The 18272-nt window shown below is 43.8% G+C and overlaps 2 protein-coding genes across 2 annotated transcripts in view; one reads left to right on the forward strand and one right to left on the reverse strand.

Moving 5' to 3' along the window:
- Nucleotides 1-8048, forward strand: part of RAB20 (RAB20, member RAS oncogene family) — a 28216-nt gene extending 20168 nt beyond the window's left edge. Inside the window, exon 2 of the mRNA XM_069883549.1 lies at nucleotides 6958-8048. Coding sequence (XP_069739650.1) covers nucleotides 6958-7478 — 521 coding nt within the window. The 3' untranslated portion in view covers nucleotides 7479-8048. The remainder of the gene's footprint in view (nucleotides 1-6957) is intronic.
- A 7225-nt stretch (nucleotides 8049-15273) lies between these two features.
- Nucleotides 15274-18272, reverse strand: part of COL4A2 (collagen type IV alpha 2 chain) — a 161899-nt gene continuing 158900 nt past the window's right edge. Inside the window, exon 48 of the mRNA XM_069883456.1 lies at nucleotides 15274-16990. Coding sequence (XP_069739557.1) covers nucleotides 16736-16990 — 255 coding nt within the window. The 3' untranslated portion in view covers nucleotides 15274-16735. The remainder of the gene's footprint in view (nucleotides 16991-18272) is intronic.

An 18272-nucleotide genomic window follows, 5' to 3' on the forward strand; every position in this document is an offset into this window, starting at 1 on the left:
CATTAAATGTATAACTGTTCTTCAGTATAGAGTATAGAGGAATTTCCACTTCCAGTAAATAAACACCTCCTTTTTCTTTATTTCAGATGCCTTATAGCGATTCTTTTTGTTTACAAAGATTCTGAACAGATTCCTTTCCCAGTTGTACGAGTGGTGGTTACAACTCACAGAATTGAATTCATATGCTGCCTTTATATTAAAACAAGCAAAAAGCAAAGCCTCATACAGGGTAAAGGGTCTAGTGGGGGGTTTTTTTGTAGTTTGTTTTTGTGCTCTTTAAAAACTTGAGCAGCCTGGTCTGGTGGGACGTGTCCCTGCCCATGGCAGGAGGGTTGGAACTGGGTGATATTTAAGGTTCCTTCCAACCCAAACCATTCTATGACTGTATGCTAATTGTTTGTGTTTATTTTAAAACTGTTTTTGAATAATCCCTGTTGTCTGAGACCAAATCTGAGGGGATTTAAGTAATTCATAGGTAATGGTTATGCGGGGGATATGTTCTAGTCTTTGTAGTGATCGATTTTTGTGTCCAGGTTAGCAGGGGTTTGATATTCGTAGTACGATAATTAAAGCTGACTGAAGGACAGAGCTGTTTGCCTAAAAGAAGTGAATGATTGCTCCTCCTCACGTGGCTGTCTTGCTCACACTGAACTGCTTCTTTGCAGAAGGGCTTTTTTATGTATGATTCATGTTTGTAGAGTGGGGTTGTTTGTAGGGTCTTGGAAATCGGAGTCTTTCATTAAGTCAAATACATAGATTTGAGGCAAGAGGTGTGGGGTTTTTTTTGTTGTTATTAATCTTCTTTTATTATAAGATAGAGATACCTGACTTGGCAATTGTGAGTAGGATGTGTTTAGGAATGAAGTAGGCTTGTCCCAATCTTATATTACATTGAGCCCACTTTCTTGACTGACTGTTTTTCATGTATTTTCTTTGGAAAGCTGTATTAAAGAATTTTTCTTTGTTCACTGTTCACTTGACCCTGTTAAGTGACTGTTATTTTCTTCTCCCATGTGTAGGTGTTCTACTTTAAAATATGAAAGCGAAGCCCTTTGGGTATTAAGATTAGTATTTTCCTTTGTTTATGTTATGTTCTGCTTTGGCCAAGACATCCGTATCTAATTTTAATAACTTAAATAGCAGCTTCTGAAACAGGACACAGGTCATGCCTAGAATGTTGATTCATATCTAAGTAATAAGTATAAACAAAATAAAAGAAGTAATCTTGATTTTTGGTAGAGCTAGAGGCCTGTTGCATTCTGGAATTCAATATACACGAGTATATTCTATAACGCAGCATTATGAATGTATAATCCTAGGTGAAGGTGGGGCATAAATGAATTTTCTAGTTGCTTGACCGTAATTGTTTAAGTGGTTGGGTTTTTTTTTTTCCTTCCCCTCCCAGAGACTTCTATGGGAAATTTTGTCTTGGACGAAAACCAAATGTTGCCATTTTTCTAATGGATCGAGAAAGAATGTATTCAGACAGCTCCTGGATATGTAAAAATTGGCCTCTCCAGTGCTTTGTAACTCATTTGTTTCCACTAATTCCTACTTCTGTCCTCCACGATAATCCTTTGGGATGGAGAGCTTTATTTTTATCCTCAAGTAACCACAGGCATAGTCAGGTATTTAATAAAGCTCCTTACTTCAAAGGAAAAGCGATAAAGCCACCTAGAAGAAGTAAATATCAGTCTTGAACAAGGTAGTGAAGAACCCAGACTTCATCAGTGTCAAAACTTTGCAATCTGACTCAGATGTAGGCAGGGGAATTTTTCAGAAGCTCTAGGGACCTTTATTGTTCATCCTTTGACAGTCAGTATGTATCTCAGCATGCGTGCATAAACTGAAGTCTCAGTTCCTAGCAAAATTGTTTCCCCTGTGTCCTTTAAAGGGTCATAACTTTACTGCTTTGTCTGCAAACACAAGGAAATGCTGTTCCTTAAAAAGGAGCTTTTTTGTCTGCAGTTGTGATCACGCGGTTGCTCCCGTTGAGGTAACTCAAGAGTGTTGAGGTAACTCAAGATCATCGAGGTCACCCTTTGAACCATCATCCACTGCAGCTGAATCCTTAACTCGTTTTTTTCTGGTGGTGATTTCTGTGCTGTCATGGGTGTCACGCTTTCTCTTTTCTTTCCCATTTAGGCTGTTTCCTTAGGGCACAGTTCCTGTCTCTCTTCATGTACACTCGAGTTCATCCATTCTTATAATGGAGAAGTGTAATTTAGAGGCATGGAATAGGTTAGGTTGGAAGGGACCTTAAAGATCATCTAGTTCCAAACCCCTGCCACGGGGAGGGACACCTCCCACTAGATCAGGCTGCCCAAGACCCCATCCAGCCCAGCCTTGAACACCTCCAGGGATGGGGCAACCTGTGCCAGTGTCTCACCATTCTCATGGTGAAGAAGTTCTTCCTTATATCTAGTGTAAATCTGCCCCTGTCTAGTCTATATCCATTGCCCCTAGACCCTACAAGCCTCTGTATTTTGAAAGACAAGACTTGGCTGATACCTTGTGTTAATTCCTCTTACTGTTCAGATTACTGTCCTGCTTGAGTTATAGTGGAAATCCTTGGAAGATATGTGGTTTATGAAGAAAACTTTCTGGACAATGTTGTACTCTTGTTCATTTTTAATGTAGTGTTAGTGTGTTTCTATTTATTGCTCACCTTTAGGTACTTTTCCATACTACATTTTTACTTTAGGATCTCGGGGGACCCCGCTCAGACTGTGATATCAGAGTAACGATAGTACTTTTTTTCAGTACTTTCTGGAAGACCTTTTTAACACTTTAGTATTTGTGGTGTTTTATTCCCTCAAGACTTAATGAAACAGCCAGTTTTGCATTCTGGTGCATGCTCAACACTGAGAAGGTTAAAACTTGTTCTTCCACTAAAGGATTCCTTGAAAGAATGTGTGTGTGGGAATTTATGCTACTTAAGTTGTGGTGAAAGCCTTTGAAGAGGTGATAGATGGTGGAATGTTCAAATCTGGCTGGAGGAAATATTTTGCTCTCAAACATTAACAGCAACTTCACAAGCTACTTTGGATACCACCCCAGGGATGGAAGACAGGAGGAAAGCCCCAAGGAGGAGACGAGGGCAGTGTCTGGTACTGCTGCTGTCAGTGGATCCCATGACTGGGAGCTGGGCAGGGAGAGGGTTACTCACTCAGGCTGTGGTCACATCTAGAGAAAAGCATTCACGTGGTCTGCTGCCTTCCAGCAGAGAGGTTGGGGTGATGTAGGAGGCTGGCAAGACCAAAGCCTAAGCCTTAAGTTCAAGCCTCGGCAAAGTTTAAATCAAGCTTGGCTTATTTATCAGGATGGCATCTTGCAAGGTCTGCCTTTCCTTTCTTTTCCTCTCTTGGGTTTCTTGTGAACTTTATGGTACTGAGGTCCATTTGGCTCAAAAATCTTTGATTTGCTTGTGACAACCATCATAGGACTTTGAAAATGCTTGTTGGCTGTGCTGCTTCTGGGTGGGTGAAGTCTTCAACAAGACTTTGTATATTTGCTCAAAGAATGTCTGAAAAGCTAATGGTGCTGCAGGCAGTGATATGTCTGTAGGGTGGTCAACCTGCTTCAAATGTGACAAAACATAAAGATGAGAAGAAAAATGGAAATTAGGTTTTAGTCACTTGAGTTTAAGAAATTTCCCTAATGTTGTGCCTTTGTGGATGATTTGGTTCTTGCAATTCCATTGATTGCAAATAGAATAGTTTGGGTTGGATGGAACCTCAAAGATCATCTACGTCCAACCCCTCTGTGATGGGCAGGAACACGTCGCACTAGATCAGGCTGCCCAAGGCCCCAACCAACCTGGCCTTGAACACCTTTGCATGGTTTAGTGATTGATAAGAATGGTTGGACTCGATGATCCAGTGGGTCCTTTCCAACTTAGTGATTCTATGATTCTACCTCCAGGGATAGGGCAGCCACAACTTCCCTGGGCAGCCTGTGCCAGTGTTTCACCACCTTCATTGTGAAGAAATTACTCCTTAGTCTAAATCTGTCCCTCTCCAGTTTATACCCATTCCCCCTAGTCCTATCACTACACGCCTTTGTTAGCAGTCCCTCCCCAACTTTCTTGGAGGTCCTCTTCAGGTACTGGAAGGTCGCTAGAAGGTCTCCTTGGAGCCTTCTCTTCTCCAGGCTCAACAACCTCAACTCTCAGTCTGTCCTCGTATGAGAGGTGCTCCAGCCCTCTGATCATCTTTGTGGCCTCCTCTGGACCCATTTAAACAGCTCCATATCCTTCTTCTGTTGAGGATTCCAGAACTGGGCACAATACTCCAGATGAGGTCTCACAGGAGAGGAATAGAGAGGCAGAAGTTAGTTGGGCTTCCACTGTATTGGGTATTATATATGCACCTGTCCCTTGACCTGCTGGCCACACTTCTTTTGATCCAGCCCAGTATATGATTGACCTTCTGGGCTGTGAGCGCACATTGCTGGCTCATATCGAGCTTCTCATTAACCGGCACCCCCAAGTCCACCTCTGCAGGGCTGCTCTCAATCGCATCATCCTCCATCATGTACCAAAAATGGGGATTGCCCCAACCCTAGTGTAGGACCTTACACTTGGCCTTGTTGAACCTCATGATGTTCTCACAGCCCCACTTCTCCAGCCTGTCTAGGTCCCTCTGGATGACGTCCCGTCCTTCTGATGTGGCAACTGCACCACTCAGCTTGGTGTCATCTGCAAACTTGCTGAGGGTGCCCTCAGTCTCGCTGTCTGTATCGTTGATGAAGATATTAAACAGCACTGGTCCCAGTACAGACCAAAATACTTTGCTCGTTCTGTCACTCTTCCCTGTTACCTTATTTTTTGACAGGGTGGAATTTTTTACTTCTTGGATTCATCGTTTTCCATTTACTTTATCTAACTTGTAAAAAAGATGCAGGGTTATCGTGGGAGCAGACAAGCCCAGAGAAAGCAATAACTGGCTGTAAGAAGGGGGGCATTCTTTTAATGCAATAAGTTTTTCACTGTAATGTCTGATATTCTTTTTCCTGACACCCTGGGGCAGAGGTAAGATATTAGTTTAAATACTTGAAGTAGTTTTGGGGGATTTCCACATCTTGGATTGTTCCAGCCCTTAAGTGCTAGAAGTGGTCTGTACAAGGAAATTGCGCTGCAAAAAGAAATTGTGCAATTTTTTCTGCACGTAGATTGTGCTGTGTGGGTGCGTGAGAGAAACTATCCATAATTCCTCTGACATAATTAATCCCTTATGCAAGCGAAATTTTTCTTACTCTTTCTTTCCTCTTTTCAACAATATATTAGTTGTAGAAGTAGCCAGTTTGTAGCTGGAGTGGAAAAATATCATGGTTTATATTATGCTGTGCAAGATTAGATTAGCATACAAATTCCATAAAACAAGTCATAGGATTGTTCTAGTGCTCGGTTGCTGTAGCAAATGATTTTGGGGACTGGATTTTATGTTTTAGGCGTCTGAAGTGGAGGAGTGGGGGAGGATGTATGTTCCATTGTGGTTTCCAGACCGCAGTATAATCAGGAGTCAGATAAAAACAAAATAGGTCACAGCACAAACTCCTACTGAAAAACTGGAGACTCTTGAAAACTCACTTGCAGTGTGACTGAAACCACAACTTTGAAAGTGATTGGAGGAAAAAGTATGAGAGCACTGGCCTGCTCCCTCCCCTGAACCCCCATCTCCCTTGCCCTTACTTAATGTACAAAACCAAGGGTTTATCTATTCTTTACCCCCGTTTTTTTTCTACCTTCCAAGTTATTGGTTAAAGAATCTCTTGCTGGAGGAAAACACATCAGAGATTATACAAAACTGCACAGAAACAGTTCTTCATAAACTTTGCCTTATGCTTTTCTGAACACCATTCATTGAACGCTTGACCTCTGCAATGTCTTATAACACTTATTGCCTGTTTTCACTGCGTAGGAAAGTATTTGAACTACCTACGTGATTGTTTTGATGGAAAATCCTCATTTCCTGCATTTATGAGGAGGGGTAAAAAGTTGTTTCTAGTTAACTTTCTTAGTATTGCGCCTGAATTTACAGACATCCTTTCATACCCTTTTCCAGTTATTCACCAGCCTGAGAGATCCCCTAGTTTTTTCCTCATGCAAAAGTTTTGCGTACTTCTGAGCATCTCTACCTGCTTTGTAGACTTATAGAATGGGTTGGATTGGAAGAGACCCTAGAGAAAATATTGTTCCAACCCCACTGCAGGGTAGGGACACCTTCCACTAGATCAGGTTACTTGAAGCCTTGTTGAGCCTGGCCTTGAACACTTGGAATGATGGGGCATCCTCAACTTCTCTGGCAACCGATTCAGGCGAAGAATTCATAGTGAACTTTGTAGTAAAAAATTTCATCCTTATATCTATCTATGTGTATCGATACAGGCTCTAGATGGCAGCCTTAAAGACAGCAAGTGTCTTCCTGTAAATGCAATGTATCATAGGGCTAAATTGCTTACAAAATCCTTCAAACCGTAGGAAGGAGTGGATTACTGACTTTGATTGAGATTTCTGAACTGGATGTACTTGAAAGTGTGTACTGAATTTATAGGAATGATAACTCCTAACTGAATTTCAAGCAGTAGATTTTATTTTCTGTTTATAAGTTGTTAAACCATCTGTGGATGTGACATAAACTAGTATGCGATTTAATAAAAAAATTTTTTTTTGCTTTCTGCAACTGTGAATGCAGTGTCACACTTGCTTGGTCACTCATCTGTAGAGATTCCCTCTTCTGAAACTGAGAAAGCAGCAAGCTGAGCTGTTCTGTGGTGCTGTTGAACTCCTAAGGAAAAGCAGAAGGGAAAAAATCTGAAAATGCTAGAAATAATATGTTTTTCCCTTCACCACACCATCCAAACTTGTGAAATTGGCTTAAAATTGCTTAAATTCTTTTACTTGGTTAATAACGTAGCTTCCAGCAGACTAACTTGTTGTGTTTAAACCTTTGCCAGGACGGGAGCAGTTCCATGGCCTCGGGTCTATGTACTGCAGAGGAGCAGCTGCTGTGATTCTCACGTATGATGTGAACAGCCTCCAAAGCCTGACAGAGCTGGAAGAAAGATTCTTGGCACTGACAGACAGTGCAAGTGCTGACTGCATTTTTGCTATTGTTGGAAATAAAGTTGACCTCACTGATGACTGTGCTTTACCACCGGATGAAAATAGACCTGAGAAATCTATTGCCAGCTTTGGCTCAAAGGTGCGAAAACAAGTCCGTGCAGAGGATGCGATTGCGCTCTATAAAAAGATACTGAAATACAAAATGCTAGATGAGAAGGATGTGCCAGCAGCTGAGAAAATGTGCTTTGAGACCAGTGCGAAAACGGGATACAAGGTGGACTACCTCTTTGAAACTGTGTTTGACATGGTAGTCCCAATAATTGTGCGGCAGAAAGCTGAGGGGCCACCGCAAACTGTAGACATTACTGACTACAAGCCAGCAAAAAGGACAAAATCTAGTTGTTGTGCTTGAACCACTGACATGACGTAAGAAAAGGGGAGGGATTGCTTGCTCCAGCAGACTAAGACTAAAGAGGAGTAAGAAGTGCTTGCAGTTCACCAGAAAGAAAAGGTCAAAGAATAAATAGATGGAACAGTGTATGTGAAAAAACCAAATCTGACCATTAAAGGTTTCTGGAAAGCTCTGTGTGTGACAGTGGGAATGAGAGTGAAGTTATGGAGGAAAACTTGCCGGCTTCTGAGGCCTCTGAAGACAAATGGTCTGTTAGTACAATTGATGATGACAATTGTTTGAACAGTTTTGAAGGAAGGAGTCTGATTTTTCATGACTCGCTATTTCATGTTGCGTATAAATGGTCTGTGTATTCTTGACAGCTTTCGCAGATTATCATCTTTCCCCTTGTGATTCTAACTCTAAAAGACTGAACACATGGTACTTTTTTTTATTCTTGAAAAAAAACCCAAACAGAACATCCAGGTATAATTTATATTTGTAGCTAATAAATCAACTACGGTCTTTTTATGTCAGATCTGACAGTGTAAGATTCAGAAATTGTACTATTAAAATCACTGTGGATATGTACTGTTCATTCAATGACTTCATTGATTTGAATCCTCCTTCCATAGTGGGCTCTCAGGTACTAGAAGGCACCATCGCATCTCTTGCTGCCGTAAATGCAAGTTGCAGGAGGAAGTTTTTTCCTTCATTTTTCTTCTGTAATTTTTTTTTTAATGTGAATAGCAAGGTGTTTTGTAAGGGGAAGCAGTTTTCTAGTTTGCCTGCATTTTATAGAGATCCCTTTGTGGTGTAGTAATGGGACTAAGGGCAATGGCTTTAAACTGGAGAGGGGCAGTTTTAGACTAGACAGGAAGAAGAATTTCTTCAGCATGAGGGTGGTGAGGCAGTGGCACGGCTTGCCCAGGGAAGTTGTGGCTGCCCCATCCCTGGAGGTGTTGAAGGCCAGGTTGGATGGAGCCTTGAGCAGCCTGATCTAGTGGGAGGTGTCCCTGCCCATGGCAGGGGGGTTGGAACTAGATGGGCTTTACGGTCCCTTCCAACCCAAACTATTCTATGATTCTATGCGATACCTTAGTCTTGGAGACCTGTGTTCAGTCTCCCTTCCAGCTCCTGCTTAGTTGTGCCCAGGTGAAGCTGCAGCTTTGATTCTTAGCAGCTATGCCTGACATTGCCGTCTACCTCGAAGGAGGTGAGGACTGGCATTTTTTGATGTGAAACTGGCACAGGAGGAATCATGGAGTCACTCAGTTGGAAAAGAACTTTCAGATCCTCAAGCCCGACCATGCATGTGCACTAGCAAACCATGCATGTCCATATCCTGAAGCAGTTCATCTGAAGCAGTTAAACATCTCCTGGAACGGGGACTCAACTGCCTCCCTGGGCAGCTTCTGCCAGTGCCTGAGAACCATTTCAGTGAAGACATTTTTTCCGATGTCTAATCTAAACCTGCCCTGGTGCAACTTGAAGCCATTTCCTCTTGTCCTATCACCTGTCTCTTGGGAGAAGAGACCAACACCCACCTCGCTACAAGCTCCTTTCAGGCAATTGTAGACAGCGATAAGGTCTCCCCTCAGCCACCTTTTCTCCAGGCTTAACAACCCCGGTTCCCTCAGCTGCCTCTTGCAAGGCTTGCTGTCCAGCTCCTTCTCCAGCTTTGTTGCCCTTCTTTGGATGTCCTTCAACCCCTCAACATCCTTTTAGCAAGGGCCCCAAAGCTGAGCACAGTATTTGAGGTGCAGCCTCACCAATGCTGAGTACAGGGGCACAATCACCTCCCTGCTCCTGCTGGCCACACTGTTTCTGATACAGGCCAGGATGCCATTGACCTTCTTGGCCACTTGGGCCACTGCTGGCTCATACCGAGACGGCTGTTGACCAACATCCCCAGGTCCTTCTTTGCCAGACAGTTTTCCAGCCACTCTTCCCCAGGCCTGTAGCGCTGCTTGGGGTTGTTGTGTCCCAAGTGCAGGAGCCTGCAGTTGGCTTTGTTGAACCTCATACCATTGGCCTCAGCCCACTGCTCCAACCTGTTAGGATTCCCCTGTAGAGCCTCCAAACCCTCAAGCAGATCAACGTTTCCTCCCAGCTTTGTGTCATCTGCGAGCTTACGAAGGCTACGTGCAATCTCTTCATCCAGATCATTGATAAAGATATCGGACAGAACTGACCCCCGCACTGAGCCTAGGGGGACACCACTTGCAACCGGCCTCTGACTGGAATTAACTCCATTTACCAAGACTCTTGGGCCCGGCCATCCAGCCAGTTTATAACCCAGCAGATCCTGCACCTGTCAGAGACAGGGAAGAGAAACTGCTTTTGTGGAGTACAAAGGTGAATGAAGGATCACTAGTGAGATGTGTGGTTTCTCTTCCAACTTCAGTAAAAAGGAAGGACTAATACTCAATAGTGTCTGCAGAGTTTCCTGGCCCTCTTGGCTACAAAGAACATGTGCGGTGACCCAGGAGCTCATGCTGAAGCACAGTAACCACGGTGAAGAGCTGCTAGTTTAAAAATAAATACCTGTCCTTGCCTTCCCCCCAAACCAAAAATTCACATCACGTGTTTCCAGTTCAGAAAGTTCTGCTGTGGAGATTTCTTAATCTTCCTGTGGGTACTGGTATCATTTTTTAAAACTAAAGGGTGGGTTGTTTTTATGCTTTGTTATTGCCTCCCTCTGTCCCACTCGTATCATAGATCTTTAGTGCACAGGGGGACACAATTCCTTAATGAATAATGAATTGATTTATCTCATAGAATCATGGAATGGTTTGGGTTGGAAGGGACTTTAAAAGATCATCCAGTTCCAACCCCCCTGACATGGACAAGGACACCTCCCACTGGCCCAGGCTGCCCAAGGTCCCATCCAACTTGGCCTACAACACTTCGAGGGAGGGAGCAGCCACAACTTCCCTGGGCAACCTGTGCTAGTGTCTTCTGAGTGCCCCTCATCCTATTACTCCGTACCCTTGTAAAAGGTCCCTCCCCATCTTTCTTGTAGCTCCCTTCATGTACTGGAAAGTCCCTATAAGGTCTCCTTGGAGCCTTCTCTTCTCCAGGCTCAACAACCCCAACTCGCTCAGCCTGTCCTCATAGCAGAGGTGCTCCAGCCCTCTGATCATCTTCATGGCCTTCTCTGGACCTGTTCTAAGAATTCCATGTCTTTCTTATGTTAGGTTCCAACCCAAACCACTCTATAACTTTTACTTTACCAGTGATTTAAGCTCTGCTTTACATGAGCTCCATTTTAAAGCGCTGATGCTCTGTTGCAGTGGTACCTATACTGTCTTCATGCCAGCAAGCATAATTAAAGAACAGCTCAACTCTCAACACTGAATTTGCACATATTTTTTACTGTTTAGTGGTGACGTTCCTTTTTCTTTTTCTTTTCCTTTTTGTTTTTTTTTTTAAAAATTTTTTTACCTGCATAGAGGAGCACTACGATAGGGTCACTAAGCATCCTAACACACATGCATTAATTTCCCTGTTGGTTCTGCAGGTGCATCTTGATATCCCAGCACTACAAACCCTCATTTTTTTTCTCATCCTGCCCTAGATGAATTTACTGTATCAATTCAGCTCAGCTTATTGACAAGGTGGAGCAGTGAAGGTGCAGAGTAGGGATGGCAGCAAAGGAATTGCACTGGTGCACACTTATTCTACCTCTTGTTCTCTTAATAACGTCACAACCTTGTGGCTGATGTATTTTTCAGCTGTAGGCTGGGCCACTAGTCAGGCTGGGCAAGTGCTAGCCTGGTTGGGAAAGCTCCATCCTGCTTCCTACTCCTTGCAGGCACTGATGGAGCAAAATCAAGGTCACTGTTGGCTCCTTACAACCCTAAGGAGGCTTCCCCTATGTGGATCGTGAAGGGTGAATATCTGTGGGGCAGGCAGAGCTGCTGAGACACCTGCTTCAGCTCAATTATGCCCTTGGCCATGTTGTAGTGGGAAGAACCACTGCCTGTTTTTACATCTTGCTGGGGATGCCACTCTGTGGTGACAGGGGCTGCTGCTGACTGCACTGGGGCACCATTAGCCCATCAGCAGTGACTCCCCAACCTCTCTTCTGGCAGCAATCTGATGACTTCTGTTGCAGGGTCACACTTAGCACTTGTTGTTTGCTAGTTTTCTATTCCCAGCAGCTGTGAACAAGCCCAGTCACACAGGGTGTGAGCGAACTCAGCTGATCTGACTCTGAGGAGATAATTGGTGTCAACTGACATTGCTATGTTGACCTCACTCTGTGCTGATAGAGTGATGCACTGTTACCTACAGAAGGGGAATATAATGTTGTTTACCTTCTCCAGGCTTGGCAGCATGTTATAGAATCACCAGGTTGGAAGAGACCCACCGCATCATCGAGTCCAACCATTCCTAACAAACACTAAACCATGTCCCTCAGCACCTCATCCACCCGTGCCTTAAACACCTCCAGGGAAGGTGAATCAACCCCCTCCCTGGGCAGCCTCTGCCAGTGCCCAATGACCCTTTCTGTGAAGAATTTTTTCCTAATGTCCAGCCTAAATCTCCCCTGGCGGAGCTTGAGGCCATTCCCGCTTGTCCTGTCCCCTGTCACTTGGGAGAAGAGGCCAGCACCCTCCTCTCTACAACGTCCTTTCAGGTAGTTGTAGAGAGCAATGAGGTCTCCCCTCAGCCTCCTCTTCTCCAGGCTAAACAACCCCAGCTCTCTCAGCCGCTCCTCATAAGACCTGCTCTCCAGCCCCTTCACCAGCTTTGTTGCTCTTCTCTGGACTCTCTCCAGAGCCTCAACATCCTTCTTGTGGTGAGGGGCCCAGAACTGAACACAGGATTTGAGGAGCGGTCTCACCAGTGCCGAGTCCAGAGGGAGAAGAACCTCCCTGGACCTGCTGGTCACGCCGTTTCTGATCCAAGCCAAGATGCCATTGGCCTTCTTGGCCACCTGGGCCACTGCTGGCTCATGTTCAGTCGCTGTCAACCAACACCCCCAGGTCTTTCTCCTCCAGGCAGCTTTCTAGACAGACTTCTCCTAGTCTGTAGCTGCTCAGGGTTGTTGTGCCCCAAGTGCGGGACCCGGCATTTGGCCTTGTTAAACCTCATCCCATTGGACTCTGCCCAGCGGTCCAGCCTGTTCAGATCCCTTTGCAGAGCCTCCCTACCCTCCAGCAGATCAACACTTCCACCCAGCTTAGTGTCGTCCGCAAACTTGCTAAGGGTGCACTCGATGCCTTCATCCAGGTCATTGATAAAGACATTGAACAGGGCTGGACCCAGCACCGAGCCCTGGGGAACCCCACTTGTCACTGGCCTCCAGCTGGATTTCACACCATTTCCCACCACTCTCTGGGCCCGGCCAGCCAACCAGTTTTCCACCCAGGAGAGTGTGCGCCTGTCCAGGCCAGAGGTGACAGTTTCTCAAGCAGAATGCTGTGAGAAACTGTGTCAAAGGCTTTGCTGAAGTCCAGGAAGATCCATCCACAGCCTTTCCCTCATCCAGCAGCCGAGTCACTTTGTCATAGAAGGCAATCAGGTTAGTTTGGCAAGACCTGCCTTTTGTGAACCCGTGTTGACTGGGCCTGATCCCCCAGTTCTCTTGCATGTGCTTCATGATAGCACTCAAGATCACCTGTTCCATGACTTTCCCTGGCACTGAGGTCAGACTGACAGAATATGTCATTGTGTTTTCAAACAGGAAAGTGTAGGAAGCAAACAGAACACTTTGGAAAGATTTGACTTGGTCAAACCCATGTGACACACTTGTAGCTTTCACATCCTAGGCTGGAGCTCTATAGTTCAGTAAAAAGATTGATTTATTTTGCTGCAGTTGATGTTTTTCCAGTATAAAAATGTTTTATCTTCTTGGAAGTGGGTTCCGGCATCACAGAATTGTGGAATGGTGTGGGTTGGAAGGGACATTAAAGATCATCTAGTTCCAACTGCCCTGCCCTCCCACCAGGTCGCTCTGCCCAAGGCCCCATTCCACCTGGCCTTGAACACTCCCAGGGAGGGAGCAGCCACATCTTCCCTGGGCAGCCTGTTCCAGTGCCTTACAACTCTCATCGTAACAAATGTCCTCCTCCTGTCCAATCTAATTCTACCCTCTTTCAGTTTAAAACCTCTGCCCCTTGTCCTGGCACTACAGGCCTTCGTGAAAGTTCTCTCTCCATCTTGCTTATAAGCTCCCTTTAATTACTGAAAGGTCGCAATAAGGTCTCCTTGGAGCCTTCTCTTCTTCAGGCTGATCAACCCCAACTCTCTCAGCCTTTATTCATAGGAGAGGAGGTAAACTTGCAGCCAAGAGGCAGTTTGAACATCAGTTCCCCTCTTTTCTGTGCTCTGGGTAAACTCACCAGATGAAATCCTCTGGCTGCTCTAAGTATTCCACGTGTTTGCACGCATGAGCTCCCTCCCGTTCCCAAATAGCGATTACACAAGCTTTGGAGAAACATGGGTATGAGTACACAGACGTGAAGCACATGATCGACGCAAACAAAGTACAAAAGTTCAAGTCTGAATGGCACCTTGTGGGGTTTTGGGGTTGGTTTGTTTTTTTTTTCCTGCACTGTGCCTGTGCATTCAACTCAATGCTGTGCTGATATTGCCTTGAACAAATTTGTTAAGAAAATCTAATGTCATTAAGAGGCAAAGTAAGTGTCAGAGGAAGATCCATCTATCTACTAAAATTTGTCATGCAAAAAAAAAAAATTAGCTGCATAGGAAGATTAGGTGATGGATTAGCCATGAAAATCCAAATTGTTTGCTGTTGTTGTTGACTTGTTTTTTAGACTTGTATAACCTCCACCTGAATTCTCTTTTCACACTGAATGTGCTGCATTGCTAGAGTTACACGCTGTAAAAATCACAACTATGTGATCATCCCACAAGCACTGATGTCTAGCAACACCTGGAAGAGGTAAATTACTGATTCTTGGGTGTTTGTTACTGCTATGTGTAATTTAATCGAACTGGCAAATGTGGAAGAGATTTGGCTCATGTTGACTGCAATGCTGTCAGTTCTAAGTATTTGATTTAGCTGAAGCAATGCCGGTGGGATTAATTTGTTTAAAGGCTGCCTTTCAGAGCTACAGCACGGCTGGAAAATTCATTTCAAGCTTAGGTAATGTCTCTGTTTATGGATATAACTAATTATATGTACAACTAATCTAGGTTAATCAGTGTGCTAGCTAAGAACTTTACTTAATTTATACTTTATATTTTTCGTGGAGGTAACACTTGTCAAATTTGGTTGATGTTGGCTTTCTGAACATTGTAGAGTATGAATAATACCTTGCTTTAATCTGCCCCATGTATTTTATTGGCTTAAATTGTTCTTCTTAACAACAGATTAAACACTCTTTCAGTACTTCACAGAATCATAGAATAGTTTGAGTTGGAAGGGACCTTAAAGATCGTCCAGTTCCAGCCCCCTTGGCATGGGCAGGGACACCTCCCACTAGATCAGGTGCCCAAGGCTCCATGCAACCTGGCCTTGAACACCTCCAGGGATGGGGCAGCCACAACTTCCCTGGGCAACCTGTGCCAGTGTCTCATCACTCTCCCAGTGGAGAAGTTCCTCCTTACGTCTAGTCTTATGTCTAGTTCAGCTTAAACAAGCAATTTTACAAACACAAACAGCTTCTTGGATCTTTTTAAGTGCCACGTGTACCTGGTTGAAGAGTTTGAACTTCAGTTGAGTGAGACTTCTTGTTGTGCTTCTTTAATTCATTATGTGCAAACTAATTCCACAGAGCAGTCCATACACATTGTATAGAAAACCACTGTTCACAAAATGGAAATCATCAACAAATAGAGGTGTAGAAAAAAACCCAGAATTTATTTATGATACAGAGAGGATGGAATGTAAATACATAACCCAAGAAGCACCTGAAGCAAGAGTGAGGCGAACTGTTGAAACATCAGTTGTTATTGCTATAAACGTCTTTGGTTTCAGTTTTAAGTATTCAGGTATACAATCAGACTGTAGGAATAGGAACAAAATGAGTGATTTGCAGCAGATTCTTCCCCCCACCTCTTGCAGCGGTGACAGACATCTCTGGGCTAAATCACTTCTTTCTACAGAAGGGAAGAATGAGCTGCTCTGACCATTTATCAAGCCTGGCATAGAATAACTTGGTTTTCTATGGGAAAAGATGGTGCCAAATAAATATCCTGCCTGTTTTCCCTTTGCTTTGGCATGGTCATCATCACATTTCCATGTGTCCCCAGCTGCCAGGAGCGCATGCCTACAGACAGACAGACAGACAGATGGCAGGTCTGGAAGTTCTGTATTCAAAGATTATGTGGCATCGAGCAATACATTCACCTGCAAAACCTACCCTACGTGCGATGGCTGCTCCAACAACACACGGTTAAAATCTAATTGTGGTGAGTCGCTTAGTTCCAGAAGGGAAAAGCTGCAATGCAAAATCCACTTGGTGCCACTGCCATATGGGCAGTGTGACACAGATAGATAAACATTCACACAACAGTGGAGCAAGAGACCTTTCTAATATTCCCTCGGCCTTGGATATGTCTAGAAAAATCATCAAGCTTGTAAAATAATATTTTCTTCATCGTATAGTCTCCTAATCAAAATAGGAAGAGTTGCATTTTGTGGTCACTAATTTTTGGAGGCCTAGGGGCTCCACTGCTGCTGCCAGCGGTTAAATGATAAAGCATGGTGAGGCTTAAAAAAACCAAATACAATAAAAAGCTGATTTGTTTTGGGTGTGTTGGAAATGCCTAAGCATAAAATACTGACATCAAAATTAGGTTTCAATGCTGGACATAAAAAGCACTTTACAGAAGGTATTTTCAGTATTTGGCAAGGATTTAGCACTTCAATCACCCTGTGTTAATTTTTTATGGAACTGCAGTTGTTAGTGTTTACTCTTGTGACAAATACAGTAAAAAGAAAAGATATATATATTGTCTTAAAGTAAATGCAGTGCATATCTGACCAAGGTAACCTTTTATTGCTGAAGTTTTTTTTGGTGTTTCAAAGCTGCAAGTATTTGTATCATCTGGCAAATGACATGTTAGACTAGCAAAAATATATATATACTGTATAGTGCTAGATCCGTGAGTTAGAATTGACTTGTGTTACGCTTAATTTGCTTTTACAAGCATTTTCAAAAATTAACTTTCCATTCAGCTTTTTGAGGTAATAAGTTAAAAAAGCACCAACATGATTTATTCAACTGCTTAACCATCAGAGAAGGTTCCACTGTATAAGACCCACACGGTAAGCAGGTTCCTTACACTGTGAAAGGCTTCTATAAATTCTTCATACAGACTTGACACCTGCTGATGTGGCTTCGGATGAGTCCTGCCTTGAGCGTATCCGCCGAGGGCTTGCTTTGGAAGGGCTGGTCAATCGTAGTGAGCCAGAAGCTATATTTATTTGCAAAGTAGTGACAGGTTCCGCGTGCGCCGTTGCATTCGATGAAAGGAGTCGCTCTGAAATCTTCCAGGCAGCTCCCAGGAGAAACCAGCGATTGTCCTCCACCTTCATCACCAGCAGCAGTGTGCTAAATGAGACAAGGAGGGCAGCGTTTAAAGTACAACCTCAGGCAATGCTGTCAAAAACTTACGCGTGGGGGAAGAGAAAAAACACTAGAATTGCTGCAAATTCTTCTCTCCAGAGCAGAGAGTCAGCTAATTCTGTAATTATGCAAGGGTTTGGCTGTGCTTTAGCTATACAGAGGAGCTAGCTCATATTTTGATGCCACTTTAAAATCTCCTGACAAACATCTTTTCTATAGTTGAGATTGCCACTGTTGGAAGTCTTAGAATTGGAGAATCATTTAGGTGGAAGGGCTCACTGGAGGTCACTTCAGCCAGTCCTCTGCTCAGAGCAGGGCCAACTTCAAAACTGTTCTCGGTCATTTCAGGGCACCATGGAGTTGTTCACACCTCCAGGGTTGGAATTTCTACAACCTCTCTGGGCAAGCTGTTCCTCTGTTTGATTACCTTCAATGAGAAGAACTTTCCACCATACATCTAACTTGAATTTCCCTAATTAGAAAGTTTCTACGGCATATTCTTTGGCAGCAATTACACCAAAAAATGCATCTTCACACCACCTTTGACTATTCCAACCTGGTTATTCTATGATTCTATGATTCTATGAAAAGACTGAATGTTACTTTTGTTCTGTCAAAGGCATCGCTAATAAAACAGACATTTTCTCTGTCCCCTGAAGAGCTTTACTGCTGTGTTTTTAAGAGAAGCTGTGTAATTTTCTGTTAAAAACGGAAGGAATTTGCAATATAAAGGAAAGCAGCTGGAAAACAAAGTCACTATATAGTTTTCATAGAATCATAGAATGGTTTGGGTTGGAAGGGACCTTAAAGATCCAAACTTAAAGGCCCCATCCAACCTGGCCTTGACCACCTCCAGGGAGGGGGCATCCACAACTTCCCTGGGCAACCTGTGCCAATGTCTCACCGCCCTCATCATCAAGCATTTCTTTGTAATGTCTAATCTAAATATTCTCCCTTCCAATTCAACCATTCCCCCTCATCCTATCACTCCATGCCCTTATAAAAGGTCCCTCCCCAGCTTTCTTGGAGGCCCCCTCCTGGTACTGGAGGCTGCTCTAAGGTCTCTACGGAACCTTCTCTTCTCCAGGCTGAACAATCCCAACTCTCTCAGCTTATCCTCATAGCAATCTGGGCAGATCCAATATGTTTGCCTGCTTTTTTTTTAATAAACACCATATTAACCAAGTGCAAACTGTAACTGGCTTGCTTTTTGCTGTGAGAGACCCACTGTCTTCATATAAATAAGTAACAAAAGTGGCCACCTTTT

Source organism: Phaenicophaeus curvirostris, chromosome 1 (assembly GCF_032191515.1).
Source record: "Phaenicophaeus curvirostris isolate KB17595 chromosome 1, BPBGC_Pcur_1.0, whole genome shotgun sequence".
Classification (NCBI taxonomy): domain Eukaryota; kingdom Metazoa; phylum Chordata; class Aves; order Cuculiformes; family Cuculidae; genus Phaenicophaeus; species Phaenicophaeus curvirostris.